The 19,940-nt window shown below is 45.9% G+C and overlaps 1 protein-coding gene across 1 annotated transcript in view; it reads left to right on the top strand.

Moving 5' to 3' along the window:
• LOC139408347 (multiple EGF-like-domains 10) overlaps positions 1 to 19,940 on the top strand; it is a 104,832-nt gene that overhangs the window by 24,214 nt on the left and 60,678 nt on the right. The window contains exons 2-5 of the mRNA XM_071152110.1: positions 2,831 to 2,973; positions 10,176 to 10,277; positions 10,689 to 10,789; positions 16,196 to 16,288. Of these exons, the coding sequence (XP_071008211.1) occupies positions 2,849 to 2,973; positions 10,176 to 10,277; positions 10,689 to 10,789; positions 16,196 to 16,288 (421 nt within the window). The 5' untranslated portion in view covers positions 2,831 to 2,848. The remainder of the gene's footprint in view (positions 1 to 2,830; positions 2,974 to 10,175; positions 10,278 to 10,688; positions 10,790 to 16,195; positions 16,289 to 19,940) is intronic.

The raw sequence follows: 19,940 nt of genomic DNA on the forward strand, positions 1-19,940 counted from the left end.
CGCACGCCTGAACCAGTTGTCCACCTCAGGAGCCTCGGTCCGACTCTGATGCCACGGTGCCAGAAGCGGCTGGTACCCTAGTACGCACTGGAAGGGCGAGAGGTTAGTGGAGGAGTGGCGGAGCGAGTTCTGAGCCATCTCGGCCCAGGGCACAAACGCCGCCCACTCCCCCGGCCGGTCCTGACAATAAGACCGCAGAAACCTACCCACATCCTGATTCACTCTCTCCACCTGCCCATTACTCTCAGGGTGAAAACACGAGGTAAGGCTGATTGAGACCCCCAGACATTCCATGAACGCCCTCCAGACCCTCGAAGTGAACTGGGGACCCCGATCAGACACTATATCCTCAGTTACCCCGTAGTGCCGGAAGACGTGTGTAAACAAGGCCTCCGCAGTCTGTAGGGAGACCGGGCAGAGGGACTTGGAAAAACGATCCACAGCGACCAGGATTATGGTCGTATGAGGATTCAGTCTCCTCGCTGCCCAGATGTACTCCAGGTTGCGGTGGTCAGTCCAGATGAGAAAAGGGTATTGAGCCCCCTCAATCCAATGTCTCCACGCCTTCAATGCCTTCACCACAGGCAACAGCTCCCGGTCTCCCACATCATAGTTTTGCTCCGCCGGGCTGAGCTTCTTTGAGAAGAAGCGTACCCAAGCGCTGAGAAAGCACGGCTCCTATCCCAGCCTCGGACGCGTCCACCTCCACCGTGAACGCCAAAGAGGGATCCGGATGCACCAGCACGGGAGCCGAGGTAAACAGAGCTGTAGGTGACCAAAAGCCCTGTCCGCCTCAGCCGACCACTGCAAACGCACCGGTCCCCCCTTCAGCAGTGAGGTAATGGGAGCCGCTACCTGACCAAAACCCCGGATAAACCTCCGGTAGTAATTGGCAAACCCTAAAAAACGCTGCACCTCCTTTACCGTAGTAGGAGTCGGCCAATTACGCACGGCTGAAATGTGGTCACTCTCCATCTCCACCCCTGAGGTGGAAATGCGGTATCCTAGGAAGGAGACGGACTGCTGGAAGAACAGGCATTTCTCAGCCTTGACATACAGGTCATGCTCCAACTGTCGACCAAGCACCCTGCGCACCAAGGACACATGCTCGGCGCATGCAGCGGAGTATATCAGAATGTCATCGATATACACCACAACACCCACAACACAATTGAGTCAAATCGTCCGAACGCCGCCCGAACAAGGAGAGGGACCGACTTTGGCGGAAGTCGTGACAATAATGCCGAAGTGGAATTTTGTTTTTAGAATTTTTTACAAATTAATAAAATATGAAAAATTGAAATGTCTTGAGTCAATAAATAGTCGACCCCTTAAATCTGTTCAGGAGTAAAAATGTGCTTAACAAATCACAAAACACATAAGAAGTTGCATGGACTCATTCTGTGTTCAATAATAGTAGTTAACATAATTTTTTATGACTACCCCATCTCTGTACCCCACACATACAATTATCTATAAGGTCCCTCAATCGATTAATGAATTTCAAGCACAGAAAAATTAATAAATGAGACTTTGGATGATGTATCAATATACCCCGTCACTACAAAGATACAGGTGTTCTTCCGGGGAGGTAGGAAATCGCTCAGTGATTTCACCACAAGGCCGATGGTGATTTTAAAACAGAGTTACAGAGTTTTATGGTTGTAATATGAGAAAACTGAGGATGTATCAACAACATTGTAGCTACTCCACAATACTAACCTAAATGAAAGAGTGAAAAGAAGGAAGCTTGTACTGAATAAAAAATCTTCCAAAACACGCATCCTTTTTGCAATAAGTCTGCTTTCCAACAGACACTGGGAGACGAATTCACCAGCAGCACAATACCCTAAATCACAAGGCCAAATCTGCACTAGAGTTGTTAACCAAGGCAATAATTATTGTTCCTGAGTAACCTAGTAACAGTTTTGACTTAAACCGGCACGAAAATCTATGGCAAGACTTGAAAATGGCTATCTAGCAATGATCAAAAACCAACTTGACAGAGCTTGAAATTCTTTTGAATTTTGTACAATCTAGATGTGCAAAGCTCTTAGAGACTTACCCAAAAAGACTCACAGCTGTAATCGCTGCCAAAGGTGTTTCTAACATGTATTGACTCAAGGGGTTGAATACTTATCTAATTACGATATATTAGTGTTTTAATTTTCATTAAGTTGTAATAAATGTTCAAATGTTTCTTCCACTTTGACATTACAGAGTATTTTGTGTAGATCGATGACAAAAAAATACAATGAAATCAATTTTAATCCCACTTTGTAACACAACAAAATGTCAAGCGGAGGGAATACTTACTGAAGGCACTGTAAGTGTGTCATTCCCATGGAGTGGCCACTGGGCCACGTTTACACAGACGCTGTACTAATTGTCTAACAGTGAGGAGCTCTGTGGGGGAATAGACTCACCATCCTGTCCCCACACAACAAGCTGTCACTGTGACCGTAGGCATTCTGACAGCGAGAAGAAGTCGAGTACCAGTTTTGTGTTTTTCCCGGTTGTTTTTGCACACACATATACACAGACCCTCACCCCTCACACACACACACACACACACACACACACACACACACACACACACACACACACACACACACACACACACACACACACACATACACACACACACACACACACACACACACACACACACACACACACAAATCACTCACACAACAATAGATATAGAAGGCTTGCGTTTACTTCACCAAGTTACCTATTCAAATGTGTTTATAACAACCGACTACGGGAAAGACAGGACACCAACTCATGAGCAGCTGGATTCTCATTTCTGTCTGCTGTCATCTCCAAGGTGTAGCTTGCACCCAAGATGGCCGCCTCCTCCTTCCTGTGGCACTACGCGACTATCCTGCTGGCGGTGATGTGCTGCTTCTTGCCCCGCTCCACCTCCTCCCTCAATCTGGAGGACCCCAACGTCTGCAGCCACTGGGAGAGGTAGGCCAGACACACCCACAGGGGCAGACACACCCACAGGGGCCAGACACACCTCCTGAACAAAAGATTCCCCTATGCATGTAACCATTTAAATAGAATGTTCATTATGTCACTGTGACAACTGTCGATAGACGTAGCTGGTAAAATAACTAACGAATTTACGAACGCTCAACACCCATTGTATATGGCCGGTGTCAGTAAACATGGGCAAAAAAAAAGCGTAATTCAATTGTTGCCAGCAACACAGTTGCAGACACCAACGCTCTGGATAACATAAAACAGCCTAACCAGCTCTGCTAGGGTGAGTAAATGGTCAGAGTGAGCTGTTCTCTCATTTGTGTCTGTAAGTAGCTAGCAAGCTAGTCAAACATAGCCAGTTAGCTTGGATGCTTGACTGCTGTTTTTTGCGGTCAAAAAACCCTTCTCCTCGGCCAGAGCGTCCAGTGTGCAGTCTGAGAAAAATGCTCTGAAGTTATGAATGGGTAAATCAAATCAAATCAAATTTTATTTGTCACATGCACATGGTTAGCAGATGTTAATGCGAGTGTAGCGAAATGCTTGTGCTTCTAGTTCCTACAATGCAGTAATAACCGATGAGTAATCTAACCTAACAATTCCACAACAACTACCTTATACACACAAGTGTAAAGGGATAAAGAATATGTAAATAAAGATATATGAATGAGTGATGGTACAGAACGGCATAGGCAAGATGCAGTAGATGGTATCGAGTACAGTATATACATATGAGATGAGTAATATAGGGTATGTAAACATTATATTAAGCGGCATTGTTTAAAGTGGCTAGTGATACATTTTTACATCAATTTCCATTATTAAAGTGGCTGGAGTTGAGTCAGTATGTTGGCAGCAGCCACTCAATGTTAGTGATGGCTGTTTAACAGTCTGATGGCCTTGAAATAGAAGCTGTTTTTCAGTCTCTCGGTCCCAGCTTTGATGCACCTGTACTGACCTCGCCTTCTGGATAATAGCGGGGTGAACAGGTCGTGGCTCGGGTGGTTGTTGTCCTTGGTGATCTTTTTGGCTTTCCTGTGACATCTAGTGGTGTAGGTGTACTGGAGGGCAGGCAGTGTGCCCCCGGTGATGCGTTGTGCAGACCTCACTACCCTCTGGAGAGCCTTGCGGCTGTGGGCGGAGCAGTTGCCGTACCAGGCGTATATTTTCATATACTGTAGGTAGGGATAAAGTGACTAGGCAACAGGATAGATAATAAGCAGTAGCAGCAGCTTATGTGATGAATCAAAAGAGTTAGTGCAAAATGGGTAGCTATTTGGTTAACTATTTAGCAGTCTTATGGCTTGGGAGTAGAAGCTGTTCAGGGTCCTGTTGGTTCCAGACTTGGTGCATCGGTATCGCTTGCTGTGTGGTAGCAGAGAGAACAGTCTATGACTTGGGTGGCTGGAGTCTTTGACAGTTTTTAGGGCCTTCCTCTGACACCGGAAGGGCCTTCCTCTGTCCGGAAGAGCTGGTACTCTCATGCATGGTTCAATGTTTCTTGCCTCAAAGCGAGCATAGAAGTCATTTAGCTTGTCTGGTAGGCTGGTGTCACTGGGCAAATCGCGGCTGGCTTTCCCTTTGTAGTACGTGATACTTTGCAAGCCCTGCCGCATCCGACGAGGGTCAGAGAAGGCGTAGTAGGATTCGATCTTAGTCCTGTATTGATGCTTTGCCAGTTTGATGGCTCGTCAGAGGTCGTAGAGGGATTAGTCTCCCACTTCTTGAAAAACGACAGGTCTATCCTTTAGCTCAGTGTGGATGTTGAATGTAATCCATGGCTTCTGGTTGGGATATGTACATATGGTCACTGTGGGGACAATGCAGTCGATGCACTTATTAATGAAGCCGGTGATTGATGTGGTAAACTCCTTAGTGTTATCGGATGAATCCTGGAACATTATTCCTATCTATGCTAGCAAAACATTCCTGTAGCTTAGCATCCGCTTCATCGGATCACTTCCATATTGAGCGCATCAACGGTACTTCCTGTCTGAGTCTTTGCTTGTAAGCAGGCATCAGGACTAGAGGTTGACCGATTATGATTTTTCAACGCCGATACCGATTATTGGAGGGGGGGCGATACCGATTAATCAGCCGATTTTTAAAAATGTATTTGTAATAATGACAATTACAACAATACTGAATGAACACTTATTTTAACTTAATATAATACATCAATAAAATCAATTTAGCCTCAAATAAATAATGAAACATGTTCAATTTGGTTTAAATAATGCAAAAACAAAGTGTTGGAGAAGAAAGTAAAAGTGCAATATGTGCCATGTAAGAAAGCTAACGTTTAAGTTCCTTGCTCAGAACATGAGAACATATGAAAGCTGGTGGTTCCTTTTAACATGAGTCTTCAATATTCCCAGGTAATACGTTTTAGGTTATAGTTTTTATAGGAATTATAGGACTATTTCCCTCTATACCATTTGTATTTCATTAACCTTTGACTATTGGATGTTCTTATAGGCACTTTAGTATTGCCAGTGTAACAGTATAGCTTCCGTCCCTCTCCCCACTCCTCTCTGGGCTCGAACCAGGAACACTACGACAACAGCCACCCTCAAAGCAGCGTTACCCATGCAGAGCAAGGGGAACAACCACTCCATGTCTCAGAGCGAGTGACGTTTGAAACTCTATTAGCGCGCACCCCGCTAACTAGCTAGCCATTTCCCTTCGGTTACACCAGCCTCATCTCGGGAGTTGATAGGCTTGAAGTCATAAACAGCGCAATGCTTGACACACAACTAAGAGCTGCTGGCAAAATGCACAAAAGTGCTGTTTGAATGAATGCTTACGAGCCTGCTGCTGCCTACCACCGCTCAGTCAGATACTTGTATGCTTGTATGCTCAGTCAGATTACATAAAATAGTAATATCCTCAACAATGTGTAGTTAACTAGTGATTATGATTGATTGATTGTTTTTTATAAGACAAGTTTAATGCTAGCTAGCAACTTACCTTGGCTTACTGCATTTGTGTAACAGGGAGTCTCCTTGTGGAGTGCAATGAGAGGCAGGTGGTTATAGCGTTGGACTTGTTAACTGTAAGGTTGCAAGATTGGATCCCCCGAGCTGATAAGGTGAAAATCTGTCGTTCTGCCCCTGAACGAGGCAGTTAACCCACTGTTCCTTGGCCGTCATTGACAATAAGAATGTGTTCTTAACTGACTTGCCTAGTTAAATACAGATTAAATGAAGGTGTACATTTTTTTTAAATAATAATAATAATTTTAAATCGGCCAAATCAATGTCCAAAAATACCGATTTCCGATTGTTATGAAAACTTGAAATCGGCCCTAATTAATCGGCCATTCCGATTAATCAGTCGACCTCTAATCAGGACGATAGAGTTACGGTTATATTTGCCAAAGGGAGGGTGAGGGAGGGCCTTGTATGTGTGTATGCGTTTCTGTGTGTAGAGTTAAGGTGATCAAGAGTTTTGTTGCCTTTAGTTGCAAAGGTGACATTGTGGTAAAAATAAGGTCAAACAGATTTCAGTTTCCCTGCATTAAAATCACTGGCCAGAGAAGGGCTGCCTCTAGATGTGCATTTTCTTGTTTTCTTATGGCCCTATACAGCTTGTTGAGTGCAGTCTTGGTGCCAGCATTAGTTTGTGGGGGTAAATAGACAGCTGCGAAAAATATGAATGAAATCTCTCTTAGTAAATACTATGGTCTGCAGTTTATCAAGAGGTATTCTAACTCAGGCGAGTAAAAACTTGAGACTTCCTTAACATTAAGGATTGCGCACCAGCTGTTGTTAACAAAGCCACACACACCTCATGTTACCCGAGACTGCCAACCCGGTCTAGACGATGTATGGAAAAACCAGTGAGATGTATATTATCCATGTCCTTGTTCCGGGAAAAAATTATATTACAGTTCTTCAGGTCCATTGATAGGGTAGTCTCGAGAGGAGCTTGTCCAGTTTGTTATCTAGTGATTGATTGTACGTTCGCCAATAGAACGAAGGTTAGAGGCGGTTTATTTGCTCACCAACGTAGTCTTGTCAGGACGCCGGCTTGTTTGCTTCTCTTGCGCCATTGTTTATTCTTTCAATTCCCAGAGATTATGGCTTGGTCCGGTTAAAGCAGAACGTCCAGAGATTAGGGCCTGTTCCAGAGAAAGCAGAACGTCCAGTGATTAGGGTCTGTTCCAGAGAAAGCAGAACGTCCAGAGATTAGGGTCTGTTCCAGAGAAAGCAGAACGTCCAGAGATTAGGGCCTGTTCCAGAGAAAGCAGAATGTCCAGAGATTAGGGCCTGTTCCAGAGAAAGCAGAACGTCCAGAGATTAGGGCCTGTTCCAGAGAAAGCAGAACGTCCAGAGATGAGGGCCTGTTCCAGAGAAAGCAGAACGTCCAGAGATTAGGGTCTGTTCCAGAGAAAGCAGAACGTCCAGAGATTAGGGTCTGTTCCAGAGAAAGCAGAATGTCCAGAGATTAGGGCCTGTTCCAGAGAAAGCAGAACGTCCAGAGATTAGGGCCTGTTCCAGAGAAAGCAGAACGTCCAGAGATTAGGGTCTGTTCTAGAGAAAGCAGAACGTCCAGAGATTAGGGTCTGTTCCAGAGAAAGCAGAACGTCCAGAGATTAGGGTCTGTTCCAGAGAAAGCAGAACGTCCAGAGATTAGGGTCTGTTCCAGAGAAAGCAGAACGTCCAGAGATTAGGGTCTGTTCCAGAGAAAGCAGAACGTCCAGAGATTAGGGCCTGTTCCAGAGAAAGCAGCACGTCCAGAGATTAGGGCCTGTTCTAGAGAAAGCAGAACGTCCAGAGATTAGGGCCTGTTCTAGAGAAAGCAGAACGTCCAAAGATTAGGGCCTGTTCCAGAGAAAGCAGAACGTCCAGAGATTAGGGCCTGTTCCAGAGAAAGCAGAACGTCCAGAGATGCCAACTCGTTGAAGTAGAAATTGTCATCCAAATCAAGGTTAGTGATAGCGGTTCTGATATCCAGAAGCTGTTTTCGGTTATAGGAAATGATGGCAGAGACATTATGTACAAAACATTTTTACATCAGCGAAAAATAACACAAAATGGCAGAATTGGTTTGATTTGATTTGATATCATATTAATTTTGCAATTCGTGTGATATGCTACGAATCCAATTTGTGAAACATGTTAAGAATTTGTTGTGCTTAAGATCCCGGAGTCCATCTTTGAGGGAAATCCATTAAAACAGATTGAAAAGAACAAAGGTGGAGGCAGCTTTCCCAGCTAGATTCACTTTCACTGGCTAATCTGGAGCAACAGCTGCAGCCTTTCAGGAGCTGAGGGGGAGAGGAGAGAGAGAGGTTGCAGAACAGCTCCCACAGACTGTTGGGGCAAGTGTGTGTGTGTGTGTGTGTGTGTGTGTGTGTGTGTGTGTGTGTGTGTGTGTGTGTGTGTGTGTGTGTGTGTGTGTGTGTGTGTGTGTGTGTGTGTGTATGTGTGTGTGTGTGTGTGTGTGCGTGCGTGCGTGCGTGCGTGCGTGTGTGTGCGTGTTTTAGAGCTGGGACGATAAACCAAAAATGATCGACACCGATCACTTATCGCAGGCATCGTTCATTATGATAAGTAGCCTATAGTCGTGAAATGTAAAGTTTTAAATGAAATAGCTTTGCTATAATGGGTGATTGTTAATAGGACAATCGATGGCTCCAACCATTAAACTAGTAGTAATAGTTAAAATAATAATAAATTAATAAACTGTGCTGTACATTAATGTTATAAAGCTATTGTTCTATTTATCGCTATTGCATCAATTCAATTGTTGTCTTAGGTCTCTCTTTATGTGTTTTGTCCTATATTTATATAAATAAAAAATAATCCCAGCCTTTGGCCTTTTGCCTTTTGGTGGGCCGTCATTGTAAATAAGAATTTGTTCTTAACTGACTTGCCTAGTTAAATAAAGGTTAAATAAAAAAATAAAAGATTCCGGTGTATGGATTTTTTTCTGTAGTGTGTATATGTGTGTGTGTCTGTAGTGTCTGTGTGTGTGTGTGTGTCTGTGTGTGTACCTGTGTGTGTGTGAGTGACCATGCAATTCACCTGTCTCCTCACATCCATTTCCTGTCTGATTCATATTGAATCAAAAGGCCTGTCATGTTTGCACTTTCTCGATCAATTGCACGTTTTATTGAATGTTATTGATGTTCTCATTTTGGGTAACATCTTTTTATTTCCTCTGAGAAGTAAGTAACCCAAGCGTTCCTTAAAACCAACACGTGGCTGGGAATCTTGTGTCATTTTGGTGCTGTCTTATGGACTTTATACCCCTAAATTAAAGACCTTCTTTTTTAAGGCCTCATATCAGGGGAACTGTAAGTGGCTAACTTATGCAATTATTGGGCACTAGGAATGTATGTTCAGACAGTCACATATAGAATACAATTGAATTAATCAGCTGTGTTTACTAGGGATGGAGAAAAAGTGTGACCCCGAGGACTGGAGTTACCCACCCCTGCGTAACTGCACGTGGTAGTTATTTTTCTACATAGGTCATTCCAACGCTTTACTCTGGTTAAAGGCCTATCTGAAAAGAGGTGTGGCTTTGTCAAGTTGCACTTTCTTGAAATAGTGCACTTTAAATTGATGTTTCTCAAATTTGTGAACTTTAACGATGGAACAGAACTAAACAATTTAACGTTCTTAACAGGCACTAAAAAGAAACATCCTTAAGGTTTTGGGCAGCCAACTCTCATTTCATACGACTCTTCCATTCCTACATTGCGTGTCTTCCAAAAAGGCCTGCGGTCACAATTGCTCACATGCATGTCATAAGGGAGCCATTGTCACAGCCAACAGTTTTCTTCTATGCGAAACATTCTATAATCCTATTTGTAAAACCCTGTTATAAATCTGTACACTGGAAGAGTCGTGACAAAATCCAAGCATCACACAGCACAGGGGCTGTTTGACCCGCTATACCCACCGCTGAGTCGGTGAAAGATGTTTGATACTTAATCCCGGTCAGATACACAAGCAGCCTAATGGTGCCGTTATTAAACCACTTAGTGTTTAGCCTAGTGCTTAGCCTAGTGGTAGCGGGACCATAAGTTATGGGACCACACGCAAGACATGTTGGCTAAATAGGGTCCGTGGTGAGCGCTCGTGTATGTTTGTAACTCCCCCCCCCCCTTCTCTCTTCCTTTCTAACGGACCCCCCCTCTTTTTTCTTGCTCTTCCTCTATTCCACTCTTTTAGCTACTCAGTCACCGTCCAGGAGTCGTACGCCCACCCCTTTGATCAGATTTATTACACCAGCTGCTCCGACATCCTCAACTGGTTCAAGTGCACGCGGCACAGGTGAGGACGGAGCGGTCAATGGAGGGATGGAGAGTGTGTGCGTGTGCGTGCATGCATGCGTGTGTGTGTGTGTGTACACGTGCACGTGTGTGTGTGTGTGTGTGTGTGTGTGTGTGTGTGTGTGTGTGTGTGTGTGTGTGTGTGTGTGTGTGTGTGTGTGTGTGTGTTGGGGTGATGGATGTATGTGTCACTGAGAATGATAATAGGTTAAACCAAGTCAACAGCAATGATTTCCATAACAATGTATTTTGTTAATAAGTACGGTAAGCTCCATAAATAAATAGTATGTTTGTAATTAGCCAACTTGTGAACCATTAGTAGATGTCTATTCACATTTCTACCTTAGGAAACATAGTGGAGACGATAAACTATATTCCCCATACTGACCATTAAGTGTCTGTGTGTCTTAAGGGTGAGCTATCGGACGGCCTACCGCAGAGGAGAGAAGACTATGTACCGCCGCAAGTCTCAGTGTTGCCCCGGATTCTACGAGAGCAGGGAGATGTGTGTCCGTACGTATCCCTCCACCCTATCTGCTGCCATTGAACGTATCACTCTATTCCTATCTGCTACCATTGAATATAACCCTCCTCTCTATCTGCTACCATTGAAATTATCCATCCTCTATATCTGCTACCATTGAACATATCTCTCCTCCATATCTGCTACCATTGAACATACCCCTCATCCCTATCTGCTACCATTGAAGTTATAACTCCTCCCTATCCACAACATTTGAACGTATCCCTCTTCCCTATCCACAACATTTGAACGTATCCCTCTTCCCTATCCACAACATTGAAAGTATCACTCCTCCCTATCCACAACAGTGAACGTATGTAAAGGAGTGTGTAACTAGCTGTAGGGAAGTCAGGCGCAAAAGAGCAGAAATGGGTGGCAAACGGAACCCTTTATTGAGGCGAACCAAACATGGTACTAAGAAAACTAAACACACACGGGTTACAATAACCCGGCGCAAACCAGCCTGGAGTACACATACATTTACATATAACAATTCCACACACAGACATGGGGGGGAAACAGAGGGTTATATGCAAGACGAGTAAAGAGGGAATGCAAACCAAGACAAAACAAATGGAAAATGAAAGGTGGATCGGCGATGGCTAGAAGACTGATGACGTCGACCGCCGAACGCCGCCCGAACAAGGAGCGGGACCGACTTCGGCGGAAGTCATGACAGTACCTCCCCTTGATGCGCAGCTCCAGTAGCATGCCGACACCGGCTTCGGGGACGACCCGGAGGCGAGGCGCAGGGCGATCCGGCCGGAGACGGTGGAACTCCCGCAGCATTGAAGGGTCCAATACGTCCCCCACCGGGACCCAGCATCTCTCCTCCAGACCATACCCCTCCCAGACCACGAGGTACTGAAGGCCCCTCGCCCGACGCCTCGAATCCAGTATGGAGCGAACGAAGTACGCCGGAGCCCCCTCGATGTCCAAAGGGGGCGGAGGAACCTCCCGCACCTCAGACTCCTGGAGCGGGCCAGCCACCACCGGCCTGAGGATGAAATGAAACAAGGGGTTAATACGGTAATCGGCGGGAAGCTGTAACCGGTAACTAACCTGGTTCAGTCTCCTCAGGACTTTAAATGGCCCCACAAACCACGGACCCAGCTTCCGGCAGGGCAGGCGGAGGGGCAGGTTTCGGGTCGAGAGCAAGACTCGGTCCCCTGATGTCACTGCATGGACGGTCTTCGCTGGTTTTCTGGCGCAGCACGGCCCGCTGGAGGTGAACATGGGCGGCGTCCCATGTCTCCTCTGTGCGCTTGAACCAGTCGTCCACCGCAGGAGCCTCGGTCTGACTCTGATGCCAAGGCGCCAGAACCAGCTGGTACCCCAGTACGCACTGGAAGGGGGAGCGGTTAGTGGAGGAATGGCGGAGCGAGTTCTGAGCCATCTCGGCTCAGGGCACGAATGCTGCCCACTCCCCCGGCCAGTTCTGGCAATAAGACCGCAGAAACCTACCCACATCCTGGTTCACTTTCTCCACCTGCCCATTACTCTCGGGGTCAAACCCCAAGTTAAGGCTGATCGAGACCCCCAGACGTTCAATGAACGCCCTCCAGACACTCGAAGTGAACTGGGGACCTCGATCAGACACTATATCCTCAGGCCGTTGTGGAACGGCTAAGGGGTGTAGCTTACCTCTGGGCAGGTGCTTAGGAGCCTTACACTGGGCGCACACCGAGCAGGAGGAAACATAAACCCTCGCGTCCTTAGCCAAGGTGGACCACCAGTGCTTCCCACTCAAACAGCGTACTGTCCGACCGATCCCTGGATGACCAGAGGAGGTCATCTCCACCCCTGAGGTGGAAATGCGGTATCCTAGAAAGGAGATGGACTGCTGGAAGAACAGGCATTTCTCAGCCTTGACATACAGGTCATGCTCCAACAGTCGACCAAGCACCTTGCGCACCAAGGACACATGCTCGGCGCGTGCAGCGGAGTATATCAGAATGTCATCGATATACACCACTACACCCTGCCCATACTGGTCTCTGAAAATGTTGTCCACAAAGGCTTGGAAGACTGATGGAGCATTCATCAACCCGTACAGCATGACGAGGTACTCATAAGGCCCTGAGGTGGTACTGAATGCTGTCTTCCACTCATTTCCCTCCTGGATACGCACCAGGTTCTAAGCGTTCCTGAGATCTAGTTTTGTGAAGAAGCTGAGTGCATTGACTCAATCGCTGTGGCTATGAGAGGTAGCGGATAACTGTACTTCACAGTGATCTGGTTTAGGGCTCAATAGTCAATACATAGGCGCAGACCTCCTTCCTCCTTCTTCTTCACAAAAACATTAACTTGAGGATTGGGTGAAGTGGTGGACCGAATGTACCCCTGATGCAGAGATTCGGAGAATGGTGCCGGCTCACCTGGGGTGACGCCAGAGTGCCCTGCCTGCTGCCTTGACCCCAGAGGAACCAACCCAACACCAACCGGCAGTGTGACCTCTGCGGCCACAGATGGTGCATGTGAAGTAACCTCCTCCGGTCTCCCTGAGCGCAGCACCCCCGAGCTCCATGGGTATCGGAGTGGTGGTGCTGGGGGATGGAACTGACAGATCTCGATCTGGACGTCCGCGGGTTGCCAGCAGCTTATCCAGCCGAATGGACAGGTCCACCAGCTGGTCAAAGGTGAAGGTGGTGTCCCTGCAGGCCAACTACCGACGGACGTCCTCGCGCAAGCTGCAGCAATAGTGGTCGATCAGGGCCCTGTCGTTCCATCCAGCACCGGTGGCCAGGGTCCGAAAGTTCATCCTCGAAGTGGTCCAGCGCCGCGTCTCCTTCTCCCCACACAGCGTTGGCCCACTCCAGAGCTTTCCCCGATAGGCCCGAGATGAGGGCGGACACCCTCTCACGGCCCAAGGGAGCCCAGGTGAACGGTCGCCAGGTATAAATCCAGCTGCAGCAGGAAACACTGGCAGTGTGCGGCCGTCCTATCGTACTCCCTGGGAAGTGTGAGACGAATCCCACTGGAACCGGGTGTGGAGGGGGTGAGTATTGGAGACCCCTGTTGTGCTGGTGGGGGCGCTGTAGGGACTCTCTATCTCTCCCAGCGGTCTCTCTGTCTCTCCATGAGGGTGGCCACCTAAGTCCTAGTAGATGGTTGACCCTATGTATTATGACGTGACTCAAACTGCTTGCTCACCAGAGTCATACAGTATATGATATGGATCTGTTGACGGTCATCTGTTGACGGTCATCTGTTGACGGTCATCTGTTAATCTCTGTGTGGTTGAGTAGTAACATCTCAAAACTCCTATTAGAGCCGAAGGTTGTGGGTTCAATCCCAACTACTGGCTTTCGTGAACTTTTTCCATCTGTGCTGTTTCAATAAATGTCCAAAAAGTGTGAAAGGAGGGTGGAATACACCCCCCCCCCCCCCCCCCCATGTTCTGCCCCTACTTATCAAAGAAACATTGACTCCAAATGGTTGGAACTGAAAGTTTTATCTGCCAGCCCCCAAAATACAAATTTTCGGTGGTTTTGCAACCCACCTTGGGGAAAAACAACATAGAGGAAACACTGATGACTGTTGTGTCCGCATGTGGCGGGCAACCGACCAATCGCCACCCAGAAGCAGAGCTTGTGTCTCAGGAGTCAGGAACAACAGGTGCGTAGCAGATATACAGAGGGGCCCCAGAGGTCGAGACAAAAACAACAACTGACCCAGCAACAGGAGAAAGCCAGAAAAACAAACCTCCATTTCAACAACCACCTCACAACAAACCCTCTGTCTGTGTAGAGAAAACGCTTGCCATCACATTGTGAGCAGTTGTACAACTGACACTACTAGAGGAGTAGTTATTGTCGGATTTATTTGAACTTCTTTGATTTTGTGCCCGGTAAGTGTGGTTATTAAGCAGTTGGATTGAGTCAAAAGGATTAAATCAAAGTGATGTTAAGCAATGATAAGCTATGAGGCTAAAAGTTGGACTGATAGTCACTTCCCTTTATCGTTGGTGAATCAGCTTTTGACTCGACAGAGTGGATGTGAGAATGTGACCGCTCGGGGCTCAAAGGGAACTTTAGTCCGGGCTCTATAGAGGTACTGTTGTGTGGTGAATACAGTAAACCACAATCACATGCTGCCCTCTGATCTCCCCAGTTTCCTCCTCCATCAATAGACTTACAGTCTCCCCGGGTGGAAGCCATTTAGTGTCAAATATCAGCTGAAATACATGGTACGTAATAAATGAGGATGTAAATGTAAATGAAGACAGATGGATACAGATGTTAAGATGTAACAACATTAGCTTTGTTAGAATACATTTATGAGTTAAGTTAATATCATGTAATGTTATTTTTAGATTTTAATAAGATTGAGTACAATCGAGTTTCATTTTTAAATATGGGAATCTTTTATCTAGTCCAGTGGTCTGAAGAATGTGCCCCCGGGGAGCCATTTTCTGGCCCGCCATCTGAATTAACGTGGCCCCAATCTGTGCAACCATCACTTGCCTCTCAGATAATGTGGTCCTTGGTAGTTTAGTTGGTCGAGCATGGCACTTCTATCACCAGGGTTGTGGGTTTAATTCCCAAGTAGTATGAAAAAAAAATATGAAAATGCATCCACTCACTACTCTAAGTTGCTTTGGATAAGAGCATCTGCTAAGTTACTCAAATGTATTTGAAAATATTTTATGTTGGGGAAATAAGAATTCAAATTCATACACAAAATCAGTTAATTCATTGTTAGCACTATTTAGGCAATTCATCAATTGCTGTAGTGTGTGAATGTAAAAACCTTTAACCCCCACTGTTTCAGTGACATCACCCATGGAACCTTTAACCCCCACTGTTTCAGTCACATCACCCATGGAACCTTTGACCCCCACTGTTTCAGTGACATCACTCATGGAACCTTTAACCCACACTGTTTCTATGACATCACCCATGGAACCTTTAACCCCACTGTTTCAATGACATCACCCGTCGGTCTGACGTTACGTTCGTGTACATGTTTTTTTGAACGTTGTGGACCAATCATGTCCAGCCTGAAGTCTCTGTCCCTAATGAATTGGATCCCATTTTCACTGGAATTCTGATTGTCTATTCGGAACATGGGTTTAATTGTAATAGTTTTCTTTCAAATACTTTAGCTGCGCTTGATTGAGTTTGCCCTGTTTAATGGAACCAAATTGCGTAGTCCCAGAAGTGCAAACCACGCCCATCTCATGTTCCAGACAGGCTCAATCAAACCCTTCTTATGATATTGTTGTTATCGGTTCAGGAATCTGTATTCCTTTGATGTAAATCCACATGGTTTTCCTGGGAGTAGCAATGTGTTCTAAAAGCCACTAAAATCTGACCTTTCTTTCCTCTTGTTTTTCCCTCTCTCTCCTCATCCCTCCCTTCTATTTCCCTGCTCCTCCTCATCACTCTCTCCAGCCCACTGTGCCGAGAAGTGTGTTCATGGCCGTTGTGTAGCCCCCAGCACCTGCCAGTGTGAGCCCGGCTGGGGGGGCCCCGACTGCTCCAGTGGTGAGACTCTACAGCTGTGTCTGTCAGTCTATTTGTCTGCCTGTCCGTCTGTCTGTCTGTCTGTCCGCCTCGGCCTGCCTACACACACACACACACACACACACACACACACACACACACACACACACACACACACACACACACACACACAGAGATAGAGAGTAACACACACACAGGCACAAAGACAAACACACACACAGAGAAAGAGAGAGAGTAACACACACGCAGGCACAAAGACAAACACACACACACAGAGAAAGAGAGAGAGAGAGACAGAGAGATAAACACACACACACACACTAACAGGCGTTTTGTCTCTCAGCTCGCACATAGTGTGACTCTCTCAGACCCTACTGCCAATACACACTTCCTCCCTCACACACACCAGGCTAGTCCACCCCTCTGATCTCATTTGGGCACACTTGGGTTTGCTTTTATCTTGAACGTCCGTATTTGTTACGACGTGAATGTGACATGGGTGAAGTCACCCTATTTTTGTTAGTCTGGAACCGCTTTGATGTATAAATATGGACGTGACACCCCTTCAGCCACGTTGTTTGTACCCTGATCCACAGCTGCAGACAAAGTGGGGACACCGTGTGTGTCAGCATCCCAAATGGCATCCCTATTTCCTATGTAGTGCACTACTTTTGACCAGGGGCCTATGGGCTTTTTGCTAGGTAGTGCACTACATAGTGAACAGGGGGGCATTTGGGACACTTGCCTGTGAGTTGTGAGATTGCCAGGTCTTCTTCTATGTGCTCTGTCTGAAAGGCGTCACACTTCAAGGCCTTTGTCTTTGTTAGCCAAACGGCAGGGCAGAACTTCCACTCACTGCCTTCTCTTTCAAGATGGCCAGCATGACTGCCCTTGGAGTTATAGCATGCAATCAGCGACACCTATCTCCTTATAAATATAGCTTATTTTAGATTGTCATTTGAGGAACTTTGGGATAAAGTTTAGATTATGAAATGTTTGGGTTTTTAGACTTGTTTTCTTGATCTAGAATGAATGTTGAGCAAATTGTGTAGGGGGGGATAAGTGATGTTATCAGATTAAAAAGTCTCCTCTTTCAGTCTCTATTGAAACAGGTGTAAGGAGTCTATGAGCCCTGTGTGTGTCTGTGTCTGTGTGCATAATGCGTGGGCGTGTGTAAGTGTGTATGCGACTGTGCGTGCGTGAGCCTCCACACATGTGTGCGTCTGTGATTATATTAGGTGCTCAAGCATTGCTCCCCCGCTGTCTCCAGTGTCCATCGTTTAATAAAGGGGCTTATTGTTGTGTCTGGAGGCTGGGACCTTATTGTTGTGTCTGGAGCCTGGGAATCCCTAAGGACCTGAACAGGCCTGACTAATCTGTCTGATGGTGGGGAACCAGATCCTAATATCACTAGTCTGGGATCTGACTGGCTAACTGGACCAATGGTAAAAGGTAAGGAGATATGGCCATAGATAGGCTTGTAGCGCTATATCACTTAAAACCACTTGTGCCTTACCTAATGGGATCAAAGTGCACAAATTTCTCCAAAGTTGCCCTGTTAGATGAAAATGAAAATTTTATTGTTACTGCTAGGCTATTCCTCGGCTATTCCTGGGCTATTCCTGGGCTATTCATAGGCTATTCCTAGGCTATTCCTAGGCTATTCCTGGGCTATTCCTAGGCTATTCATAGGCTATTCCTGGGCTATTCCTAGGCTATTCCTGGGCTATTCCTAGGCTATTCATAGGCTATTCCTGGGCTATTCCTGGGCTATTCCTGGGCTATTCCTAGGCTATTCCTGGGCTATTCCTGGGCTATTCCTAGGCTATTCCTGGGCTATTCCTGGGCTATTCCTGGGCTATTCCTGGGCTATTCCTGGGCTATTCCTAGGCTATTCATAGGCTATTCCTGGGCTATTCCTGGGCTATTCCTGGGCTATTCCTGGGCTATTCCTGGGCTATTCCTGGAACTACCTTTTTACACTTTACCTTTATTTACATTTGTCATTTAGCAGATGCTCTTATGCAGAGCAAACATATATTTATATTTTCATACTTTTTTTTCCTGTACTGGTGCCCCGTGGGAATCAAACCCACAATCCTGGCATTGCAAGCACCATGCTCTACCAACTGAACCAAGCAGGAATCATTTTTGTAAAGTTATGTTTTGTTAGGATTTGGAATTATTTTGACAGTATGAGAATGATATCATTCCGTGAGTATTACACAGCCACAGTGAGGGGTCCTACTGGCCGTTGGTCTGCGCCTGGGGCCACCACACGTGCTCCTATGATTACTGTAACTAATCTGTATTGACTGCTTGGTTCATGGATCAATAAGAGTAGCCCAGGATAGCCCCTCAGGCCCACCCCTGGTGGGTGTGTTTGTCAACAGCTGATTAGCTCAAAGTCTGTTTTCACCCAAACCATCCAATGAGTCAACTTGTTTTATTAGATCGATGGACATGGGAGAGACTGATGAGGAATGTTTTCAGTTATTTGTTGTCTGTGAAAACACAGTAACATCTCTATTTGGAATGCAGTATATTTTGTTTTGCTGTGTTACAGGCTACATATTCTTCTAAAAGCATGCTGTTTCAGGATATAGTCGCTTTGTACGATAAATAATATAGCAATATATAATAATTGTGGTGTAATCTACCCAAATATCCATCTTACTGCTTTGAGATCAGAGTCAACTCATTGAGTGGAACGGTCTAAGGCTAAGCCAACCAGTCGTGTTGAGAATGAATATCAATTTCCTTTTTAAAACCAGGTCTTACTTAGCTGCATTCAGTCTCTGTTTTGGGGGCCCCCCTTGAGCCAGACTCTCAAAGGGGGTGTGGGTCCCGTGCAGTATCCTAGTACCCTATTCAATATCCCCCTAAGTAATATGACTTTTCATTTCCTCTTGAGCCTTAAAAGCCAGACTTATTGTTGCCTTATTGTTGCCTCTAGTTTACGGATCAACGGACCCCAACAATATGTCTGAGGCTTGTTTTTGCTGTGTGGGGTTCAAGAACAAGAGGAAAAGGGAGTACGCTAAATCTCTTTCTTAGATTAAAAAGGAAGTGTGGGAAGAATGAAAGAGAGAAATTGTAAGGATGGTAATGTAGGAAATAACCCGAGGGTCTAGCTCTTGTGATTTCACAGTAGACACATGACATCAACAACCCAACAACCCAAGATACTCAGGAGGGACTGTTTCATTTTGTTCATGACTCTTGTCTTGTCTCTTATCTATTCACTGGTTTTAACATAAAACCTTTCAAAAGACCTTAACTCAATGACCCCCTCAGAAAAAGAAGCGATGCTAACCACTACTTAGCACCACTACCTAGCGCTAACCTAGCGCTAACCACTACTTAGCGCCACAGCCTAGCGCTCAACGCCACTCAGACGATTTGTATCAAATGTGTGAAAACAATCTAACCTTTAAATGAAGCACTAATACCCAGCTGTTTTCGAATATCCCCTTTCAATTCCAAGACCCCACAATTCACAGAAACCTCCCTGTCTCTTGGAAAATAAAAGGTATTAATACCTTGCGCTGAAACTCCATATCCACACAACGGCTTGGTCATAAAGTGTCAGGCTTTTGTTTACGAGACAGGAGAGAGTTAGTTAGTTAGCTCAGAGGAGCCTGTTTGGCTGGTGTGGATTATATGCTGTATT

The sequence above is a fragment of the Oncorhynchus clarkii genome, chromosome 5 (assembly GCF_045791955.1).
Source record: "Oncorhynchus clarkii lewisi isolate Uvic-CL-2024 chromosome 5, UVic_Ocla_1.0, whole genome shotgun sequence".
In the NCBI taxonomy this organism is placed as follows: Eukaryota; Metazoa; Chordata; class Actinopteri; order Salmoniformes; family Salmonidae; genus Oncorhynchus; species Oncorhynchus clarkii.